We start from the raw sequence: 23300 nt of genomic DNA, 5'->3' as shown, positions 1-23300 counted from the left end.
TGTTTTCTCCCTTCCCAGGCTCTTATAAAGCCTCTGGAGCCTGGGGAGGGTGAAAAATGGCTTTAAAATAGGCTGAACTCAGCTGGCCAGCACGCATATGCATGCCGGCCAGCTGACAGAGCAACGCCTCAAGTGCCCTGACAAATGGCTCTGTGTGCCACCTGTTGCACGTGTGCCATAGGTTTGCCTTCCCAGAAATAAGAGAATCAAACACAGAAATATACTGTATTTTTCAGAGTATAAGTTGCACCGGAATATAAGACGCAGCAAGGTTCTGAAGAGGAAATTTTTTTAAAAAAAGTGTTGGCACTCTGCAAACCTCCCCAAAACATCCTGTTTTTCACGGAAATGGGCTCGGGTTTTTTTTTTTTCCAAAAAGGGGCATGAATAGCCCTTAGGAGGTTTGTAGAGTGCTCCTGGGGGGTAGTCCCCCCAAAACTGAGGAAAAAGCCCCATTTTTTTGCAAAAACAGGCCCATTTTTGTCACAAAAAGGGCATGGATAGCCTTTAGGAAGCTTATAGAATGCTGCTGGGGGTTGGGGGGGGCGAAATGGGCCATTTTTTGCTCATTTCTGCCCTCCCCAGCCCCCAGGAGCTCTCTGAAAGCCTTCTAAAAGCTATGCACTGCCATTGTGGTGAAGGGGGCGGGGCTTCGGGAGGCAAAAATGTTATTCAGTGTATAAGACGCACCCAGATTTTCAGCCTCTTTTGAGGGAAAAAGGTGCATCTTATACTCTGAAAAATACGGTAGCGTTTGTAGCTTTTTTAGTCAAGTAATTTAAGAGATTTCTAAATTGACATTTCCAAGACCCTTTTAGAAGCAGTCCCTGTATAATGTCTAAAGATGAATCATTATTGTAAGCGAATTAACACATCACTGTTAAAATCAATTTACTAAGAAATGGTACTAAATTATAGCTTACTAGTCTTCATGTAGTTTATTATGGCCTCAGATTATTATTCAACATCTCTAAATCATACCTAATGAACCAAGACAGAGCTTTTACTGTTTTTAATTTTTTTCAAATAATTTCACTCAATAGTTTCTTACACATCTTCAACATCATGTGGGAATAAGCAGAATTTTGCAGAACTTAATTAATACAATAGGACCAAGGAGAAATCCTTAAAAACCTAACTGACTTCCTAGATATAAATGAGCCACTAGAGGTACAGTACTCTCAACCTTCAATCTAGCTAACGTATGCAAGCATATTTTTACAACTGTTGTTGATATTGCCACCATGTGGAAGATGTAAACAAATGCAACTTCAGTGAATAGCAACATAACAATAATTCTTACCTTCTTCAGCGATAACAGTGAGTGTGACAGTATTCCCTGCATCTTTGATCAGCTGCACAATATTTTCATGTGACAAGTCTATAATTGATTGTCCATTCACTGCAGAAATTCTATCTCCTACTTTCAGTTTTCCACACTGATCAGCTGGACTCCCATCTATAACACGTCCAATCTTATGAGGAATTACTAGGAAATGAACAAAGTAATATTCTGTATCACACATTACAGCAGCTTTTTTTCATTATCATTTATGCAAATCATTGCACAACTGCATAGGAATGTTACCAGATTCATAACTTGATATTAATATTTATGGTCTGCTTTATCTGTACTTAAAATTATTTTGGTTTTATACTGCCTAAATTATTTCTCAAAGACTTCTAGAATTATGGTCTTGTAAAGATGATGAGACTACTGTTAAGAGATTTTTAACAGTTACAAAAATCCTGAGACTTCCTTGGGAGAAAGAAGAGAATTATTTTAATTTAAATCTGTACAGTAATTTAATTTAAATTGAGGAGAGACTGTGGAAATCTTCATGACCTTTAGAACCTAATTACAAGCAAAAACAATAGATTACGAATCATAAAGGTGGTAGGAAGTAAAAGAAAAGAAGAAAAACTCAGATGCAAAGTAGGAGATATAGGAAGCATACCTAGGGTCAGCCACAAAAAAACTAAATTGCCTATACACTATGCTCATTTAGGGAACACTAATGCTTAGTTTAGAAACAAACAGGGTAAACTTGAAATACTAGTACATGAGGACAAGTATGTTATAGTTGCCCTTACAAAAACTTGGTGGGATGATTCTCATGACTGAATGTACTGATAAAAGGATATAAACTATTCAAAAGAAACAGACCTAACAAAAGAGGTGGTGTTGCTTTATATGTTCCTCACTTCCTTCTCTACAAACATGCACACAAGAAAGGATGAAAAGCCTCCAGAATGTATATTGTCAAACATAAAGGGAAAAAAAAGGAATGACATTGCCATAGGAGCATACTACAGGCCACCCAACCAGCAAGAGAAATAGATGATAATCAGTTAGCCAACGTATGTAGGAAACATACCACAATAATAATGGGGGACTATCCTGACAAGATCTGGGAGCAAACTCTGCACAGTGGGGAGATTGAACAGACTCCTGACCAGCTAGCTGACAACTTCATCACCCAAAAGACAAAAAAGCCACTAACGGGACAGCTATACGGAGCTTATTCTTACCAACAGCAAAGAGTGAAAGGAGGGAATTAATTGCAGGAACCTTAGGGGAGAGTGACATATGATATTAGAATTCAATATAAAAGGAACACAACATCAGAACATAATCAAACCAGTGCCATTAGACTTTAAAAGAGCTGATTTTAAACAAACTCAATGATAGCTTGGGAAGAAGTCCATGGATGAAAATCTTAAAAGGTGAAATCAATTCAAGAAGCTTGGGAACTCTGAAAAAATACAATCATGAAGCCCAGTCCAGTTCATACTACTAAAAAGAAAACCAAGAAAACAAGAAAAAACCAACATGATGCACAAAGAACTCTCAGACCAACTGAGCAGAAAAAAGGGGATAAGTACAGAAAAAGGGAAAGAGGGACACATAACTAAGGCAGGAACACGAACAAATAATTCGAACTTACGAGATGAAGTTAGGAAAGCTAAGAGTTTAAATGAAGTAAGACTTGCAACAAATGTCAAAAAAAATGTTCCTCAGAGACCTGACTAATTAGTGTAAGATATTACATCACTCTTAAAAAAAAAGGAATTCTGTATTACACTTCATCTAAAAATAACAAACATAATAGTAGTTAATTGATGATATTTATGCCAACATCATAAGAATGAAAAACACATAATCTTTGTGGAACATTTTAGAGTCATCATTTACTTCAGTACATTTAACACTAAAATCTATTTTCAACAAAAGCATTTTTTCTATAATACTTCCATTGTCATAGATCAGTTTTGGATTCATAGTTACAAATGAGGTTTGTTAAACTAAAAGAAAAAAAAGATGAAGATAAAAGCTAAATATAGTTTGATTTGCAATTTCTAGCTCATCTTTTTTCTTCCTATGAATATGCATGGTTGAAAAATAGCAGTTTCTCAGCAGTTTAGGCTTTCAGGTAGCATATTAAACTGAGATGATCTTGGTGAATTTTTTTACATGAAACATGCCACATGATAACAATATTTGTAAAAAACACCTTTAATGAATTATTAGTTAGTGCTTAGTATCCTGAGAACCTATCCACAAGAGCATTATCTTGTTTGCAGTCACAAAAGAAGATGAGCAGCTGAAAGGATTCATGCAGAATCATGCTCTCTCTACTATGGCTCTACCAAGGCTTTGTAGGTATAAATGTTGGGAGAATAAATAGGTGTTCATATTTAATATATTTTACCCCAAAATCTTAAGTTGCAATATTTAGTGGCAAGGACAATCTTTGAATTTCTAGCTGATATATTTTAAAATTACTGGATATCTGATATGATTCCCCAGAATTGCAGAATAACACAATTTAGCCCTCCTTAAAAAATCCAGATAAATGTTCCTCAGACAGCCTGGCATAATTTAATTAATCTGCGACACTGTTCACCCAATATTTAACCATTTTTCTTCAATAGTAAACATCTGTAAAATTAAATAATATCACATTTGTTTGTGGTAGCCCATACACTGTAATAATATAAGGGAAGAATGAATTATATTTCTCTAATCTTTATCTCTTTATCTTTATCTTTAAGTATATAGGCATAAATTGTATTAAAGCTTAATTGTTTTGTTCTTTAAAGAAGGTCATTGATGGTGGGAGCTTCATACTAAAAAGCAACCAATTGTCAATATACACAGTCTTTCTTAGAATTGTTAATTCTATATGAACAAGGATGTGTATAAGCTTGATGTAATTACATTGAAATAAATGAAAAATTTGACACTTAAAATGCTACTAGACTACTTAGCAACTCTTCAAGTAGCATCTAACATTCAAGTCTGGCAAGTCTACAGCCAAAGTTATTTTTGTTAATTATAATTATGGTGTTAAATGCAGACATTAACACTTGAAATCATCTTGGAAATAGACTGAAAGTTAGGGGAAGCTATTCAAAATAGTAATGATTAAGTGACTAGCTCAGTTAAAAGTACAGGTAGTCCTCGACTTATGACTACAATTGAGACCAAAATTTCTGTTTCTAAGTGAAACATTTATTAAGTGAATTTTGCTCTATTTTATGGCTTTTCTTGACGCATTTATTAAGGCAGTCACTGCAGTTGTTAAGTTAGTAACAAAGTTGATAAGTCAGTGTGGCTTCCCCCATTGACTTTGCTTGTCCAAAGGTCACAAAAGGTAATCACATGACCCCAGGACATTGCAACCATCATAAATATGAACCCGTTGCCAAGCATCTGAATTTTGATCACATGACCATTGGGATGCCAAAATAATGGTAAATATGAAAAAGGTCATAAGTCACTTTTCAGTGCCATTGTAACTGTGGTCATTAAATGAACTGCTGTAAGTCAAGGACTACCTGTAGTTTTTTTTTTCATGGTTTATCTCCATGAAGAAATTAATCTTATAAGGTTAGTGTTAGTATTCAGATGTTCTGATGAAAAATGTTCTCATTTTTTCTTTTTATTTAAATACTTATTTTAATTTATTAAACTTGTATGCAACCAATTTCACCAGAGATGACTCTATTATAAAAATATTCAAATATGTTGGAGCTTTTCCTATAGAATGGGTGTGCATTGCAACATTCTCTTGACCTATTTGTCTGCAATACTAAACATAAAGTAATAAAGTTGGAAGAGACCTTGGAGGTCTTCTAGTCCAACAAGCAGGAGACCCTATGCCATTTCAGATAAATGATTGTCTAGTCTCTTTTTGAAAGTGTCCAGTGATAGAGCACCCAAAATTTCTAAACACAGTTGTTCCAGTGGTTGTTTGAAATTTCTCTTTAGTTCTAGGTTGCTTCTCTCCTTGGTTAGTTTCCATCCATTGCTTTTTGTCTTGCCTTTTGTTGCTTTGGAAAATAGTTTGACACTCTCACCTTTGTAGGAACCCTTAAAATATTGGAACATTGCTATATGTCTCCCCTAATCCTTCTTTTCATTAGACTAGAAATACCCAGTTCCTGTAACCATTTTTCATATGTCTTAGCCTCCAGCCCCCTGATCATTGTTATTGCTCTTCTCTGCACTCTTTCCAGAGTGTCAGCATCTTTTTTATATTTTGCTAACCAGAACTGGATGCAGTATTCCAAGTGTGGTCTTAGTAAAGCTTAGTAAAGTGGTACTAGAACTTCATGTGATCTTGATTCTATTAATGCAGCCTAGGATTGCATTTTTGGCTGCTGCTGCACACTGTTGGCTCATATTTAAGTGATTTGCATTCCTAATCATTTACAGTTCTGTTTTTGATAAGTTGAGCATTGTTTTCTTTTTGCGTGAAGATGCAAAGTATGAATTAAGCAGTTTTGTTTTCTCTCTACTGCCTGTTACTGCCTGTTACTGCCTGTTAGTTATTAACAATAATTTCCTGTTTAATGATTAAACAGTACAGACATGCAAGGCATCTAAACATTCAAGGCATGGAACTGTACTTTTGGGCATCTGGATCTCTGTGTTCCAGAAGGAACTGTTAAGGGAGAAACAGAGGGAAAAAGCCAAGGAAATTAGCAGAGTGGTTAAGGATAGACAAAGAAATAAAAGTGCTAAAAAGATTAGACATGGGATTGGTGAGCTGGTTCAATATGCTCTGTTTAAAACAAAGGACACTGACATTGATAACTCACAGAGTGATATGAGGAAGGAAAGCACAAAGGAGGTTAGAAAGAGGTAATGGTGATGTACTTCTAATCATTCCATAAGACACTTCCAGGTATTATTTTTTTCATCTGAAACCTGGAATAAATATAGTGTGAGCTACTTACAGCCATGTATGTAAGATGGGCAGCTATATAAATTGAATAGATGGATGGATTGATGATGAATGAATGAATGAATATGTAGGTTTTGATTCTGCCAAACAGTAGTTCACATGAAATGCTTCAGCTGAAGTTCCAAAACAACTCATTTCCCATTTCATGTACACTCATACTTGGAAATTTGATAACTGAAATTAGTATTTTAATGTAGGAAACAAGATTAATTTATAATCAAAAAGATTCAGAGAACTGAATTTACGTTTTACGAAAAGCAAATTAAGAAAATATTATGAGCTTAAATAAATATACCAAATCAAGTCTACATTTTGTTCCAATTTTAAGAACAGATGTAACAAAACCAATAATCTGTGGGAAATACTGTACAATCTACCCCAATACAACTCCGAAATATGCCTTACTCATACAATGTAAAAAATCTAATTAAGAAATGTCTACTCTTTATTCTCTTCCTTAACCATCTGAATAGGAAGCCAACCAAATAGTTGGTTTGAGTAACAATCCAGCGTTAGGATCACATTTAATAGGAATCTTTTCCTTGTTGATCCCTAATTAGTTTGGCCATGTATAAAACGTATAAGAAACTTGGACAGCAATCAACTTATGTTCATTTATTACTTATATACAACTAGAGAGAATTCTCAGCAAGTCTTATTTAACACTAGCTGATAACCTGGAGTTGCCCGGGTATTTATTTATAGGGGGAAAATGTCCGGACCACACATAATTTCTAATGTTGGATTTTCTCCCTTACCAGAGGGGGTCCCCTTATGGAGTACTGTGAAGCCGTTACCATGGCAACTCCACTGCGCTGTACAGTATAAGCCATTTTACAGCAGTACAGTAGAAGCCATTTTAAGGAACAACAGGCTGTATCTTAATGAAACAGCGAGGGGTGTTAGGGGTGTCTTATCCCCACAATACTTTTTTCCAAAGAATAAGTCATCTGTGTATCAAGTTGAAATTGCTCGAGGTGTTCCAGAGTTATGCTGGAACACACACACACACACAGAGACATGATTATATCTGAATGCAGTTAACTTCAAAGACAGCCTTAAACAAAGCATATTGCACTAAATATACACTAATCAGTTTAGAAGCTACTAAAACATGGTGACAGGCATCATAGGTCACCATTATCCTCTCCTTCTCTCCCTCCAGCATGATAACAGCATTACCTGACACTACCACTATACAAAACAAATTTATTATTACACCCAAGAAAAAACAGCATGTGAAAAATTGAGGATGTTTGTGCTTCAAAAGAACAAAACTAAATGAAGGAATTTGCAGATATAGAAAAAAATAACTTTGTGAAAGAAAGTAGGTTTTAAAATCTGGGTATTATGTGTTCAAAGGTTTGTATAATGAAAACAAGCAACGCTAACTGAAGTACTATAAAGAACAAAGCTGACACCTCATACTACTTACCACCACGTGGTGGTTTATTCTTTGAGGTAAGGATCACAAAACCAAATCCTTCATTTTCCTTTCGTTGCAGTACTACATCATAAGCTTCTGGGAACTGTTTGTTGATTATCTCTTGTCGGTTAAGTCTAGGAGAGCCACTCTGGGAGATGAAAGGAACTTCAGATGTTATTTCTTCTGGTTGTTTATCAGCTAGGAACACCATAAACAGAAACAAATAAGCAAAAATGTTGATCAAAGCAAACATATCTTATTGATAATCCATATATGCCGAACACTCAAAATTTAAAGAGAGATGTAACCCACAATACATATATTCAATTTTATTCAAAAGGAATTAACAAACATATGCTATGCTAAGTTTAGCAACAGAAATAGCTTTTTCTAAACTGCTGCATACATTTTCAACGGAAGGATTACCAGCAGGTAATTTGAAAATGGAGCACTCATTAAACATTTAGAGACAAACATCCATATAAAGTGTTCTTATTTATGTTCCTATACATATACATAAACACACATACACACATCATGATTTGTCTCCCTAAGGAGGTAAACTGTTTTGTTGCAAATACATCTCCTTACAATGAAAAAGTCTTTCAATTTTCTACAAACACTTTCATTGGAATTTCATATTGAATCCTACCATACTCATGGAAAATCTGTATCTGCTGTTGCATAAATCTGGGTACAGGTAGTCCTTGACTTACGATTATTCATTTAGTGACCATCTGAAGTTACAACAGCAGTGAAAAAAGCGACCAAATTTAGACACTTGGCCACTAACATGTATTTATAGCAGTAGACTTATATACCGCTTCATAGGGCTTTCAGCCCTCTCTAAGCGGTTTACAGAGAGTCAGCATATTGCCCCCAACAACAATCTGGGTCCTCATTTTACCCACCTCGGAAGGATGGAAGGCTGAGTCAACCCTGAGCCGGTGAGATTTGAACCGCTGAACTGCTGATCTAGCAGTAGCCTGCAGTGCTGCATTTAACCACTGCGCCACCTCGGCTCTATTTATGATGGATCATGTGATCCCCAAGATCATGTGATCATCTTTTGTGATCTTCTAACAAGCAAAGTCAACGGAGAAGCTAGATTCACTTAACAACCATGTTACTAACTTAACAAGTGCAGTGATTCACCTAACAACTCTGGCAAGAAAGGTTATAAAATAGGACAAAACTCACTAACAACTGTCTTGCTTAGCAACTGACTCAATTGTGGTTGTAAGTAGAAGACTGCCTGTATTTGCACGGTAGATATAACAAACTAACACTCTGTCTCTTAAATCCTTGGAGCATTACATTTTTATTTTGCCTGCCTGGCTGGTTAGAATGCATGTTACAGTGCTTTTAACAATTATCCCAGCTCCTCTGAGGCCACATTATTCTTCACACAGAGAAGGAATTGGAGGATAATGACAATTAGTCAGCCATGCCAATATCCTACTACAGGGAGTCCTTGGTTAATGATCCCTCATTCAGTGATTGTTTAAAATTACGATAGAAGAAATGACCACACAGATCCTTTTAATAGCTCAACTACTGGATAATAATAAAGCAAGAAATGACTCATATTTACAGATTACACAGTTTGATCTTGCATATTAAGGGTTCTGAACAGTGACTAAGAACTTATCCCATAGTGGAAACCTTTTTTAAAATACAAGCTGTATTTTAAAATACAAGCTGTGGTTTACTGGGCTGTAGCAAGCCAGCCCAGTAAACCTCAGACCAGTTATATCAACTCTGAACCAAGTGAAAGTGATGTGCAGTAACTATTGAAGCATGGGTATATTTGTTTCTATAGACATTTTTGAGCTAGTGATCCATATTTAATTCAATGTGATCATTTTTATATATTTATTAGTTTTTATGATAAATTATGATTGTCTTTTGTTATAATAGTTCAGGGCAGCTTATAAAAATACTATTAAGATTACTAATAGAATGAGAAAGCAGAACTGATATTTCAAAACAAATCTGAATGTGCAAAATGGTTCATATATGAATTAACCCATGAAGAAAACAGTTGTTTTAGGGTAGTTCAGTGCCTGAACTGAAATATATGCATTTGGACTGGTTATAAAACAACAAAATGGTGCCATTTTTATCTGGATGTAGATTGAAATATAAAAATATTCTGGGAAAAAATGTTTTGCTGGGAGGAAGAAGAATGTGAAAAAGTCAATGACACCCATGGTTTTAGGACCCGAGGAGAGGGAGGGAAGGTGCTAAGTTGACAGGAAGGTAGGCCAAACTGGTGGGACATCTTGAGTTTGCACATCTGAGGAATAGCAAGGAAGGAAGAGAAATGAAGACAATGGGAAGATTGGGCAAATGAGATAAGACATATTATGTGAGGATAGAACAGGACGGCCTTACCCTATTTGTCATAAATAAGCATTTAGGGATATCTTCAGGTTTTGTCTTGGACCAAAACTAGAAACAAAAGAAGTTTTGGATTTTGTTTCTTGTGAATCATGGCAAATTGGGATAGTACAGAAAGATCTCCATAATATAATGTCTTGGTTTCAGGTTCAGAACAATTTTCTGTTGCAGGCACACTTCTAATAAAAGAGCACCATGTTAAAAATGCATAACAGATATTATGGCAATGATAAACCTAGGAGTCCCTTGCAACTTAACTACCATTATAAACTGCAATAAACTGTAGTTTATTAAGCCACCATAAGCTACAGATGGTCTGCTTAATAAGCACTCTGTCAGTGATTATTTTAACTTATGATAGCACTGAATGGGTGGTATTTACAACCATTCCAAAGTTCCAGCCACTGCAGCATCCCCATGGTTATGTGATTACAATTTGGATGCTCAGGAACCAGCTCACAATTACAACATTGTAACATGGCATGTTAGCATGCATTGGCAACAGGTTTGTATTATTTTTTTTGTTTTAACTGGTGGCATTTTGTAGTTTCTAAAATGATTTTATATGTCTTAATCTTTGATTAGAAGTGTCCAGATTTGGCTGAAAGGTGGGCAGCTATATAAGTGTTTTAAACAAACAAACAAACTGATCCCATTTACAACCTTCACAGAGGCTTCTGACAAGCAAACTCCATAGAGAAGTCTCTTTTGCAGTTTTTACCCCAGTTTGTCTGGAAAGTTTGGTCTGCTTTCTAGACCAAGATTATGTTTGGTCTGGAAAGCAATCAGTATACTTTGGAGTGTCCCTACTGCTCACTTTTTGGTGAATCTTGGATCTCCATAATATAAATGTGATTGTCTTTCAGAGCCATCACATGAAGAGCTTATATTATAAACTTTTCAAGTTACTAATACATGTGTTGTCAAAGCCAAGTGTCTCTCCTTCAGGTAGCTAAAACAAGACAAAAAACCTCCTTACCATAGATATCACAAGCTATTTAGCATCAATGCTAGATCCAGGATAACCCTCATCTTGAAACTTGATGGTTAAGAAGAACTACAACCCTGCACAGGTTTATGTTCCCAATCCTAAAAATCAACACTGGTTGATTTTTAAGTAACAATGCATGTAATTTATGCCACATGTGTTATGTGTCACAAAACATCTCTTTTGAAGCCATATAGTGTTACCATGTGTATTGTCATTTTATAAAATCAAATCTCATTTTTGTTTTCATTCAATCCATTTGATAATATGAACAGACAAACATAATGATTTTATAATTCCAGTTATCTTGTAGGAGACATTGTCAGCATAGAGATTTGAAAGATAGATAGATAGATAGATAGATAGATAGATAGATAGATAGATAGATAGATAGATGGATGGATGGATGGATGGATGGATGGATGGATGGATGGATGGATGGATGGATGGATGGATATATAGCGGGTGGAGGAGGGAGGGAGAGTGACAGGAATATGGAACTACACATTTGCATTAATCTTGCCATGATACAAAGTAGTACCAAGTGCAAGAGTATACTTAATTAATAAGACAAGGCACATACCACCAAAGTAGATTTTCCTGCGAACAGTCAGCAGCACCTGTCCATTTCGTGCAGCGCTTGTCATTAAATCCAGAACTTGCTTATGTGTTTTCCCTTTCACTGTGATTCCATCAATGCACATAAGCTCATCAGCAGCACGGAGTCTACCATCTTTCTCTGCTGCTCCCAGTGGGATGATTGCTCCAATGTAGATCTAGAGCAATATGGGATAATTATAGATTCTAACACAAAATAAAGAAAACAAGTCTGTCCTATGTCTGAGTTAGTCATATCATTATGTTTAAAAATGAAGTATATGTATATACTTGTGACCAGTTGTAACCTAAACTGAAGGTGGATAAATAAAATAAAATTTCAGATAACTAAATATGTAATGCATAGATCAAAGTCTTAGATTTCACAAGAACCTGTGCACCCAAAGCCAGAAAAATATTTCCAATTGTTTGTAAACAGATGACATCAGTAAATACAATATATATGTATAGACCAGTGCTGGCGAACCTTTTCAGCACCAAGTGCCAAAATGGGAGGAGTGCATGTACATGTGGAGGAGCAGCAAAAACCGCAAGAGCAGCTCCCCTGTGCGCACCTGTGGGAGTGGCAGAAACCGGAAGAGCAGTTCGCCATCACGCATGACTGATCTTCTGGGTTCTGGCATGCATGTGCATGCGAAGACCAGCTGGCTGGCCCACACCCACGCGCTGGAAACCAGAAGCTCAGCTCCCAAAATGGCTGCCATGGAAGATCTGTTTATTCATAATATAATTGTCATAGTGAGTATTCAGCAATCTCAAAATTCTTGGACACCACAGCATAACTACCACATCTATAATCATTAATGAGAACTTGTGGAACTCCAAAGTATTCCTGAAAGTAAAAATATTAAAGATTGGTACTGGATTGTAATATGCTCCCTTCATTCCAATTTTTTTAATGATGAAAATAAAAGACAGGTGAAACAGCTTTTTTTTCACAGAACATTATCACATTTTAAATTCTACTTAAATGACACTCTATACACCTATGGCACGCGTGCCGGAAGTGGCACACAGAGCCATCTCTCCGGGCAGGCAGCCTTCACCCATTGCTGTTCTAGGGTCCAGCGTGCACACGCACGCCAGCAAGCTGGTGTTCACGCACGCGGGAGTGCCGGAAACCGGAAAAGCAGTTCACCATCGTGCATGTCTAATCTTCTGGTTTCTGATGTGCATACACATGCAAAGACCAGCTGGCTGGCGTACATCCATGTGCCGGAAACCAGAAGCTCAGCTTCCTGGTGCGTGGATGCATAATTCTTGGAAAACATAATGGATACATTTAAATCAAACCATGCCTTTTGCAATTGCAAAGTTTTATATTATACTGAAAATTGGCCATGTGGAATAACTGCAAGTACTCCTGAGCTTTTCAGAGCAATGTTTCCCACTATCACTACCATCTTACTATACATTGCAAAGCAGTATTTGAGAATCAGGTAACATTTTGGAGTTGTACACAATGCAAAATGGAACTGCCTAGCTTGCCATCACTAGATGATGTGGTTATCATGCTTTAGGATCACATTGCTTAGTGATGACAATTCCAATCTCAATAGCTGTTGTAATTCAAAGATTAACTGTGCTATCAACTACAACTGCAGTTGAAATGCTACTAGTAATACAAATTGGCAGTTTAAATCCTGCTATAATACTTCATCAGGGTGGGGATTGTTCCCAAGAAGAATGACCTAATGCCAAAAGTGTACACCAAGAGTAAGTATCCCCAGAAGGTCATCCTGACTGCCCAGTTAAAGCATATATTGGGCAACAGAAATATTGGTAGATATTAGAGGCACATTATCACTTTACTGAGAATCTCAGTCATTATTACATACTGTGTGGGAGAAGGCAATCTGAAAGCATTCTTGTATTTTATAAAGAAAATCACAGAGATAGACAAGATAAAGAGGCTGACAATATAATGTTGGAGAAGACTGGATGTCATTCAACATGCTATTAAGAAAAGGAGAGGATCTCTTGGAATATAAATAGTGTTTATTGATTAAAGCTTGACTAAAACCTTCAAGATATCTAGCTGTTGATGTTTCCATGCAGAAAAAAAGAAAATTCTTAAGCTGCAAAGACAAAATCATAATGGAAACATGGAACATTATTTGAAGCATCATCTGAAGAGTCCAGTTGTGGGCAGTCTTTTCTGGAGAAAACCTATCTATATATTTCTAAGATAGACACTGACTTGTTGGCCCATAACCAATTCAAATATAAAGTAATAAACACTTGACTTACTGACTGATCTTGACCATCTCCTCCAAGAACTCGGAAACCAAACCCAGATTCTTGCTTTCGAAGGAAAACATCTAAATCCTTTGTGTTTGGAGCTAGTAAAAATGGATGGGAAAGATATGTGTTAACAAGGGAGAACTATGTTTGGCCATTTAAAAACAGTATACACAAAAATTAAAACTAAATGATGTTATTCACTTAGAAGCAAATTACTCTCTAAAGATATTGTAAATAACATGGTTAACACACCTGCAAAATTAAATCATGAGTTAGAATGATTAACACTCCATCTGCAAAGCACAAACGTTTGACAAATTGTGCCTGTTTGAACACGTAGGATTTTTTAAATAAACAAGACCTTTTTTGGTGTTTAGAGTAATTCAGTTCTAGAAGTTTCAAACTACCAACTCATAGTTTGTTAGATCCATATAAAAATCAAACAAAATCTAATATAATATTTGTACAGATAATCCTTGATGGCAATCCCAGGCCTGTCCACTGTGGTCATTAATCAAGATTAGAGGGCCATTGAGTGAATATTCAGATTACATTTTTGTAGTACTTCTTTCACTATTTGTTAAAGGTTCTTTTACATAGTCTTTTCTTTCTTCTCTTTGGCAATGTATGTATCTTCATTAATATTATTTTTGTGTTTTGCTCCTTTTTTTAAAATTAAAGACCAATAAGTACCAACCCAAGCCAAGTCCTTCCAGGCTTGTTCTGTCTCAGCCCTGAGCCTCAGTAAGGTGTCTTCCTGCAACTTCCCACACCCACCTATTTTCCCCTCATCTCTGCCCTTTGGCTACTATGCGCTCTGCCTGGCAGGGAGGCAAACAGTCCCATAACAGGCTCCATGTGGCTCTAGGGTTGCTTGCCACTTCCTGGGAAGCCTTAGCTGTTCCATGCCACCCCAGCAAGTGTCAACAAACATTCATTTGCCCAGCTTCTTCCTCCTTCAATTCTCTGCACCAACCTTTTACCTTTTGTGCCTAGTTGCTATGGCCAAAACGGAAGCATCTAACTGCCTTTGCTGTTCTCTTTTTGGATCTGTGACTACTACGCTCCCCCAGTGTTCCGACTCTCTGGGTTCCTTTAACATGGCTCCTTAGCCCACTGCAGCAGTTTGGAGCCAAGCAGCAGCCCTCATGAAATCCCCAGCAAGCATTAAATCACCCAGCTGCTTTCTCTCCCGGGTCACCACACTGATCTTTTGCACACAGCCACCTTAGGTAAAGCAAAAGCAACTTTGCTGCCTTTTTGGACCCAGCTTCTCTTCCAAATGTTTTCTACACGTGACTCTCTGAGCCTTTGAAATGCTGTGCTTCGTAACACAGTCCTGTCTTTGGAAAGCTACACTGTCTTTAAGATGCTTTCCAAAGACAAGACAGCTTTCTGAAGCCAGTGCAGCTTTACGAAGAAATTCTTCAAAATGATAATACAGCTCTACAAAGGCAACATAGCTTTATGCAACACTGAAAGGCTCGGAGAACCCCAAGTAGGAAATGTATAAAAAGAAGATAGCAAAGGCAACAAGGTGCTTCTGATTCAGGTGCTGGGAACAAAAGGTGAAAGGTCATTATATTTATTCCCATTACAGTATGTTTTCATCAACAACAACAGCAACCACCACCACCACAACTGGTACTTATTAATCTGACATATTCTGTCTCACCAACTGTCTCACCAACAAATAGTGAAAAAAGTACGACAAAAATGTGAACCCTAAAAACAGATTTTATTATTTTATGTAAACACATGACTGTATTTTCCTCTTTCCTACTCTCCCAGCCTTTGGAATGCTCATCTGACACTGGGATAATTAGGCAAGGGAATTAATGTTTGTATTTATAGTCACTGGAGATGAAGGGATTACAAGAGAGTAAGCAGGCGCACAATTGGGAAAGTGGGAGGAAAATAATTCATCAGGCACCAGACAAAACGTACTGACTGTACATTGGCAATTACATAATTGAGAGATAATGCAAATATCATAAATGCGAAATTATTTTAAGGTTCTTTTTCAGGACCATCGGAATGTTGAATGGTTGTTGGAGAAGTCAGCTGATAAGTGGGGAATACTTATACTAACTACTATTTTGCCTTACCTAAGTGGGGGGACGATGACTAGGACTTAAAAAGCAAAAGAAAGCAAATTGTCCCATTTCTTGGAAGGGTCAGGGCAGGACAGAATTAAACATAAATGATTGGAAAAATAAATTCTAAGCCTAACAGAAGACTAAATTCACTGAAAATGTTTTATTGTCAGCTGGATCATTTCATCGCCTGAATACATCTACAATTTGAGCCTTTATAGACAATACACTGAAGATGCCCAGCACTTTGAAGATGGTTTTAAAGCAATCACTTTCATCACAATAGATTCAGAAGTTTAAAGCAATTTACCTCTGACTGAATGCTAGCTATAACTGGGAATATGAATGCTGTGAATTAGTAAAATTAAAGTCACCTCTTGAAAATGAAATTGACAATGCAGAAATCAAAGTGTTTCCTTACAAAAAAACAAAACAAAACCTGGAGCAGCAACTAACTGAACTTTATGTACCTCCCGTTTATCTTCAAATAATATTTTAGATTTCAGATAAACTTCAGAAGGGTCAAGCTTTGGAGGAAGACGACTTCACAGAAGTAGGTGGAAAAGGCATTGGATGTGGAACCGGTCACCAATAGTCTCTAAGCTTCCTGAATTTTCCTGCTTATTTATTTCTGAAATAAATAAGATTCTATAAAATAGATTGTAAAATGAATATAACTGTCTTAAACAAGTAACAGAAAGAGGAGCAAAACATTCTGAAAAAAAACGTTGGTCTTTTTAATGAGATTGGAACATCTCCTGAATTGTTCTAGTATTGATTGCATCTTTCATTTTCTTATATTCTTCATTGAAACTTTAAATATGAATAATTAATTAATCCAATCTAACAATAGCAACATTGTGGCAGGATATGATAAAGTGTATTTCAGAGAAGATATATCAATCTCGCATGTCATAAACTCCCAATAGATTTGTTTCTGAAAAATGTAATTATGCCCAGATGAATTTTTTTCATATAGTATACATCTACTGTAATCAGGTAACAGGATATACTAAAGAATAAAATTCATAATTAAGCAAAAAACAGGGGGGAGAAATCTACACTATGAACAAGGTTTAGCTTAACTTATCAAAATATTTCCATGCCCTTATTTTGCTACTTTATATAACTTTCCTCTATTTCAGGCATCTGATGCAATGTAATGGAGATTGTATGTAAGCAAGTATATGAAGGGAGGCTGCATTCTTTCAGGATCAGGTGGCATTCTAACCAATCATTTAATCCAGAATTAAAGTCAGGGGAAAGTACTGACTCAATGTGTATTTTAGAGATCTAGCTGGGAGAAAGGGCATGGGATAGGATAGGCCAGCTCTGATGACTAGATTACAATGGGCTGTGACTAGAGTAAGGAGGTGGAAGAATACAGCTGAAAATCTGCCAGATCTGACTCTATAGAGTGAGACCTGAATAGCCCTCATACTAAAAGGCTATTTTGAGTGTACTCTTCATTCCACTATCTGGGGTCTCTCTCTTTCTAAGCTAAGATTATCTCAAGCATTGTGCTGAATTACTCTAAAATTCTTGTCCTGAGGCTTAGGAGAACCTTAATATTTAATGACTTCATAAAGGAGCACAGAAGTGTCTCAACTAGTACCTCATACTGTATATCAGGGCCCATGCTGGAGTTCATATTTGTTTTGAATACCACTGTAAGCTGAAAGTGGAAGAGTACTATCTAATTCCAAAGTTCTAGACCAGCTTTTCACAGCCTTTTCAGCCTGGAAGAATCTTTCAATATTTTTCAGGCTCTGGATAACCCTGCATATACAGGCTTAAATATAGGCCAAAAGTACAAAAAAGTATATTCATTTTATGGGTAGGCTCACATATATGCACTAACAATGTTCTTAAACTAAATGTAAATAATGATTTTTCCCCCTGTTCCCCACCTTCTTCCCCTGTCCTTTGGGTGGATTCTGCTGTTACTGCTGACTATGTCAGCTCAGTCCCAGATCTCCTGTATCCATCCTGAGACAGGACAAACACACCTGAGCCACTGAACCTGCAGAAAGACAGGCTGAAAACTGGCAAGGAGAGCCCCAGCACAGGCACTCTCTCATGTGCACATCTCTGCTATTCTTCTTCAGCTTGGCTCGGCTCAGCTCACTTCTTGGCTTCAGCTTTGCTTACTTCTCCACTTGCATGCCTTTGTGCAATCTTTGCCTCGTCCCGAGGTCAACACATATTCTAGTCGGCCAACCCAGGATTTGGAGTTGGGGTTTTGTTCAGTCTCTGCTTTTTAAAAATAAATCATGATCTCCCAGGGAGCCTCTAGTGACCTCTCACAGAATCCTAGAGCTAAGAAATCTCTAGTTGAGAAACCCTATCCTAGATAAATAACAGTGGATGGTGAGTTTTAGTCTGGTGACTACCACGAATCACTAACACTGGCAGATGACTAGGTAAGACACAGGAAATGGATGGATCTGGATCATTTACTGTGTCTTCTTTCTCGTAAGTTGCTAATACTATTGAAATCTTAGTTGCTGTGAAATAAAGAAATCACCATAATTTATCTTGTTATCACTGTATACATCTTGAGAGATGTGGACAATGTTAGTCAAAGACTGCCCTTTGTGGCTTGTTGAACTGGCCTGAAAAGTACTTGTCTGGAGCTAAGGACAATAACCAGCGCCTCTTTACAAGTGAGATGTTCTTGCTTCAACCCCTGCCTACACAAGGTAGTTTTTCATCTAAAAGTTCTGTGCATATTAGTCTCAAATACTCAATTTCTGAGAAATATGGCCAAGAAGATAGTTATTTTTTAGCTCCAAACACATTTGAGTGAAGCTAATAATTTGGACTCATTACAGTTAGGTTTTTGGTTAGAATATTATATAAAGACAATTGGATTGATTTGGTGGATGATATACTCTACAAAGTGGATGGGGAAGTATGATTCTGCTAATACTTCTTAGACCATCTGGAGGAGCTGACCTTAAGTTTACTGTTGTTTTATCGGATTATGGTTCTAAAATGGTTTCGGGCTCATTGTTCAACTCATCAGCTAATATATCCTGTCGGCTTCTATCTTTTCCTCCATAATGTTCAACATTTATATGATAACACTGCCTGTGTATATATGTTATCTAATGATTTGGTGTCTCATTATTACAGGAATGATACCCCTTCTAATTGCTCACTACAATTAAGCCTAGATTAAAAATTTCCATTACTCCACCTCAGGGAACATATGTGTCTGTCATTCAGAGATGGTTGCATAGCTGTTGCATTTATATGACTGCTAATGTTAATATTCTGGCTATGAGGCATTCAAACAGCTCGCCTTCCAATAGGAAGTCAGATTAATCAATCAGCATGCAGGACATGCACCTCCACACAACATGCAGTTGGGATTTGGGATATGTACACAACTGCAGGGATGTGTATCCGTCTGCAGCCATCTGTACACTATACTTATCCATCAATCCCTTTGCAGTATAAGTATGCCATAACACTGTACATGGGTAGCTAAATCAAGCTTTAAACTCTAGGAAGGCAGCTGGTACAATTAAATGTTACCAAAAATTGACAATGGGCTGGATGAGAGAGAACAAATTAAAACAAAATTGAAACATGTTATATAGCACCTATATAACTGAGATTTAGGCTGCTGTGTTGGACGTTGAACTCCCTCTGAAAGATTAAGAAGTATATGGGAATGTTCCGTGATTTTCAACAATCATCAGATTTGCAGGTGACAGCTGTGATAAAAAAAGTGAGTGCCTTTGTACCACTGATCTAAAGTGCCAACTATAACCCTTCTTAAGCTTGTTAAACTTGGCAGCAAGTATTCAAGCATAGGTTATATATTTATATGATTCTTGACTACTGCAAAACACTCACCATAGCTCTGCTTGAAGCTGAAACTTTCAGCTGGCACAATGTATAACATCTTGGCTGATATTTGGTGCAATGTACAATGTGATCCATCATGTCCTCCATTCACTTAATAATTTGATATTTTAATATTAAGCTTTAAACGCACTATCAGTGTCAGAACTCCCTCCTACTCTTCCTGAAAAGTGGTAGATGCAGCACAGCAAAGAGGAAAGTTGAAATATTAATAGTCTGGCAACTGCCATGCTGGATTGCTATCAGAATTTATTCCCACATTGCCAGGTCAACTGAGCATTCCCAAGCAACCAGAAGTGATTTGATTGCTTACACCTGCAAAGAGAGCCGAGGTGGCACAGCGGTTAGGGTGCATACTGCAGGCCACTTCAGCTGATGTTATCTGCAGTTCAGATCTCACCGGCACAAGGTGATCAGCCTTCCATCCTCCAAGGTGGGTGAAATGAGGACCCAGACCTGGGGGGCGATATACTGACTCTGTAAACTGCTTAGAGGAGGGCTGAAAGCCCTATGAAGCGGTATATAAGTCTAACTGCTATTGCTATTGCTAATCTGAACTGCTGGAAGTACTCACTTCTGCTCTGTCCTGGAGAACTAAGCAGCTGGCTTGTCCAAAACATTGATGTGAATTTGGACTTCAGGTTTGCATGTGGAACATCATGGCATGTTCACTTAAAGCTAAATCACTTTCAAAATTTCTTCCTGCTCTGTTTGGAGAACCTGACAATAAAGTCAGGATTTTCTGCTGCTATGTAAAGAACTGCTATGTAAAGAACAACACCGATCCAAAATAAACAGGAGATGAGAAATGGGACTACCTGTTTCAAACAGAAAATCTAGATTTCAAGATTAACATAAAACCAAATAAGCTCACCTTTCTCATCTAAAAATGTGCTTTTCAGTTTGATTTCTTTACAAACTGAAGATCTTTATAAAAACACTGCCATGTGCAACTCCATTTGTGCCAGCCGCTCAGGGAAATGGAGCATGTGCACATGCACTCACCCACTGCTTGCACAAGTGGGGATGTACACACTCATGTGCTTGGCCACCACTTCTGCAGCCCGGTAATAAAAGGCTGAAGGCACGGTTGTAGGTCATGGCCCAGAGGGGATGGGACCCCTGATTTAGGAGGATACAACATCAAATAGTTTGAGACTTAAATAAACGAACTCATGCTGGAAAAATAGTGCATAGGGAGGGTTTTTCATTGTATAGCTTATCTTAGAATGCAAATTCATATTTTAATAGTGCATCTAGAAAAAAAGGAGTAACAGTATTTTGTGTTTATCTCCCTCACACCTTAATCCCATGACTGATAACTAATCTTGAGAACAAATGTTTTGACCACAATTCAGCTCCCTTAAGCTTTGCTCCTTTATGACCCAGCTTTCTTGGAACATGCTTCCTAACATGCACCCTCGAGTTCATTCATGTGTTGTACTTTTTTCATTGCTCTTATCAAAGAATATTAAGAGAACAAAGAGTCATTATTTTCATAGAGTTTCTAGAAAAGCAATTCATTCATTACAACTAATCAGTTCAGATTTTCCTTTAATGAGATGCTTTTTAACATTAATAGCAATAGCACTTAGACTTATATACCGCTTCACAGTGCTTTACAGCTCTCTCTAGGCAGTTTACAGAGTCAGCATATTGCCCCCCAAAAATCTGGGTTGTCATTTTACCAACTTCGGAAGGATGGAAGGCAGAGTCAACCTTGAGCCAGTGAGGATCGAATCCCTGGTAGTCAGCAGAAATTAGGCCGCAATACTGCACTACCATGCCTCTTAACCACTGCACTACCATGCCTCTTAATAAAATTTATTGTCAATACAGTCAATAAATAAAACTTCTGCTTACAACCTCGACCTCAGAAGATGAACAAATGAAGAACAAAGTTTTTGCAAACCAGTTAGAAAGACTGGATATTAAGGTATTACTTTAAAAGTGGAAAATGTTACTTCATCTAAATTGAGCAAAACACAGGAGCAAATTTGCAATTATTGAGTGAATATATACAATAGTTTTACACCACAAAATGTGGAAAACAGAGTTGTTTTTCCTTAACGTCCCCCCATAACTGTCATACCGATTAAAACCATGTATGTTTAGAAAAGAATGTCAAGAAAGTCTTAATAAAATGATTCAACAAAACCTTCTACAATTTTTTCTACAGATAGGTATATACAAATTGCAAAAACTTTTATTAATACTTTTATTAATACTCACATTATCAATACTGGGAGTTTTTGCAGGTGAGGAAGGTCCTAAAACAAAAAATAAATATTAATATAATAAATCAGGATATTCCGTTTCAATGTTTTAAGGCTATGCCATGCTTTGCATTCCGAAGGATGGAGCACATGTTGGCATTCAATAAGTCACCATATTTTTAAAACAGTGGCATTTTTCCAGGATCATGCCAGTAATTGCTACATCTGCACCCATATATACATGGAAGGATCTTTTTCTTCACATCCACATCCATAGCACTACACAAAGCTATCCTGAATATCATAACAAAAGTTAGACCTTTATAATGTGATAGTCTTGGCTAGCTATCAACATATTCACCTGGCAGCTTATCAAGAATTCAAGTTTCTTGGAAAAAGAACCAAAAATATCTTTACTGCAATATAACATCCAAAGTTTTTCAACTGGTAAGTACAATAATAAGTCCTTTCAAGCAATCAGAAGGACCTCTGTTTCTTACTAAACATTATAAATATACAATCCTTTCCCCACATACTCTTTGCATATCACACAATAATGGGAGGGAACTAATGTAAATGTAATGACTAAGTCAAACCAGGTATTTAAAAATTTCTTGTTATGATAGATTGTGTTCCTTGAAAAGGTTTAGTGAATAAATATTAAATAAGTTATCATGTTATCTGCCCTTGTACATTCATTCATGTATAATATGTTCTGAGACTGCTTTCTATTTATATATATTCATAAAAATCTGTGCTAATTATTCTATTATGAAAAAATCATCATTGTGATTAAGTTAAAAGGATTTATTAATTGTCCACCAATCTCAGTACCAAGCTAAAATTCTAAGCAACGAGACTCACCTGGTAATGTAGATTTCCCTCATAAATCTGTGATAACATGTCTTAATGGCACTTGAAGGGACAGCAATTTTTGCATACATATACACACTCACATATATTCCCATGCAAATAATATATTTAAAAAACCCAAACTAAATCAAATCAAATGCAACTCAAAGCCCCCGCCTCCCCAATGCCAATGTTTAAAACATTGTTTTTTATTTTAAGATGTCACAGGCACTATTTTGTATTGGCCCATTACCATTCTACCAATTTCTTCAGTATTTAAAGATGAATTATCTGCATCAAGATATTATTTGCAATTAATGGCAAACT

At 36.8% G+C, this 23300-nt stretch overlaps 1 protein-coding gene across 1 annotated transcript in view; it reads right to left on the bottom strand.

Annotated features, from left to right (window-relative positions):
* MAGI3 (membrane associated guanylate kinase, WW and PDZ domain containing 3) overlaps positions 1–23300 on the bottom strand; it is a 119623-nt gene that overhangs the window by 11024 nt on the left and 85299 nt on the right. The window contains 8 exon segments of the mRNA XM_032218582.1: positions 1304–1489; positions 7690–7878; positions 11655–11847; positions 13940–14031; positions 16505–16562; positions 16564–16616; positions 16619–16660; positions 22134–22175. Coding sequence (XP_032074473.1) covers positions 1304–1489; positions 7690–7878; positions 11655–11847; positions 13940–14031; positions 16505–16562; positions 16564–16616; positions 16619–16660; positions 22134–22175 — 855 coding nt within the window.

This window comes from Thamnophis elegans, chromosome 5 (assembly GCF_009769535.1).
Source record: "Thamnophis elegans isolate rThaEle1 chromosome 5, rThaEle1.pri, whole genome shotgun sequence".
In the NCBI taxonomy this organism is placed as follows: Eukaryota; Metazoa; Chordata; class Lepidosauria; order Squamata; family Colubridae; genus Thamnophis; species Thamnophis elegans.
Note: the sequence above shows the minus strand (reverse complement) of the source record. Positions and strands in the feature narration are given on the sequence as shown.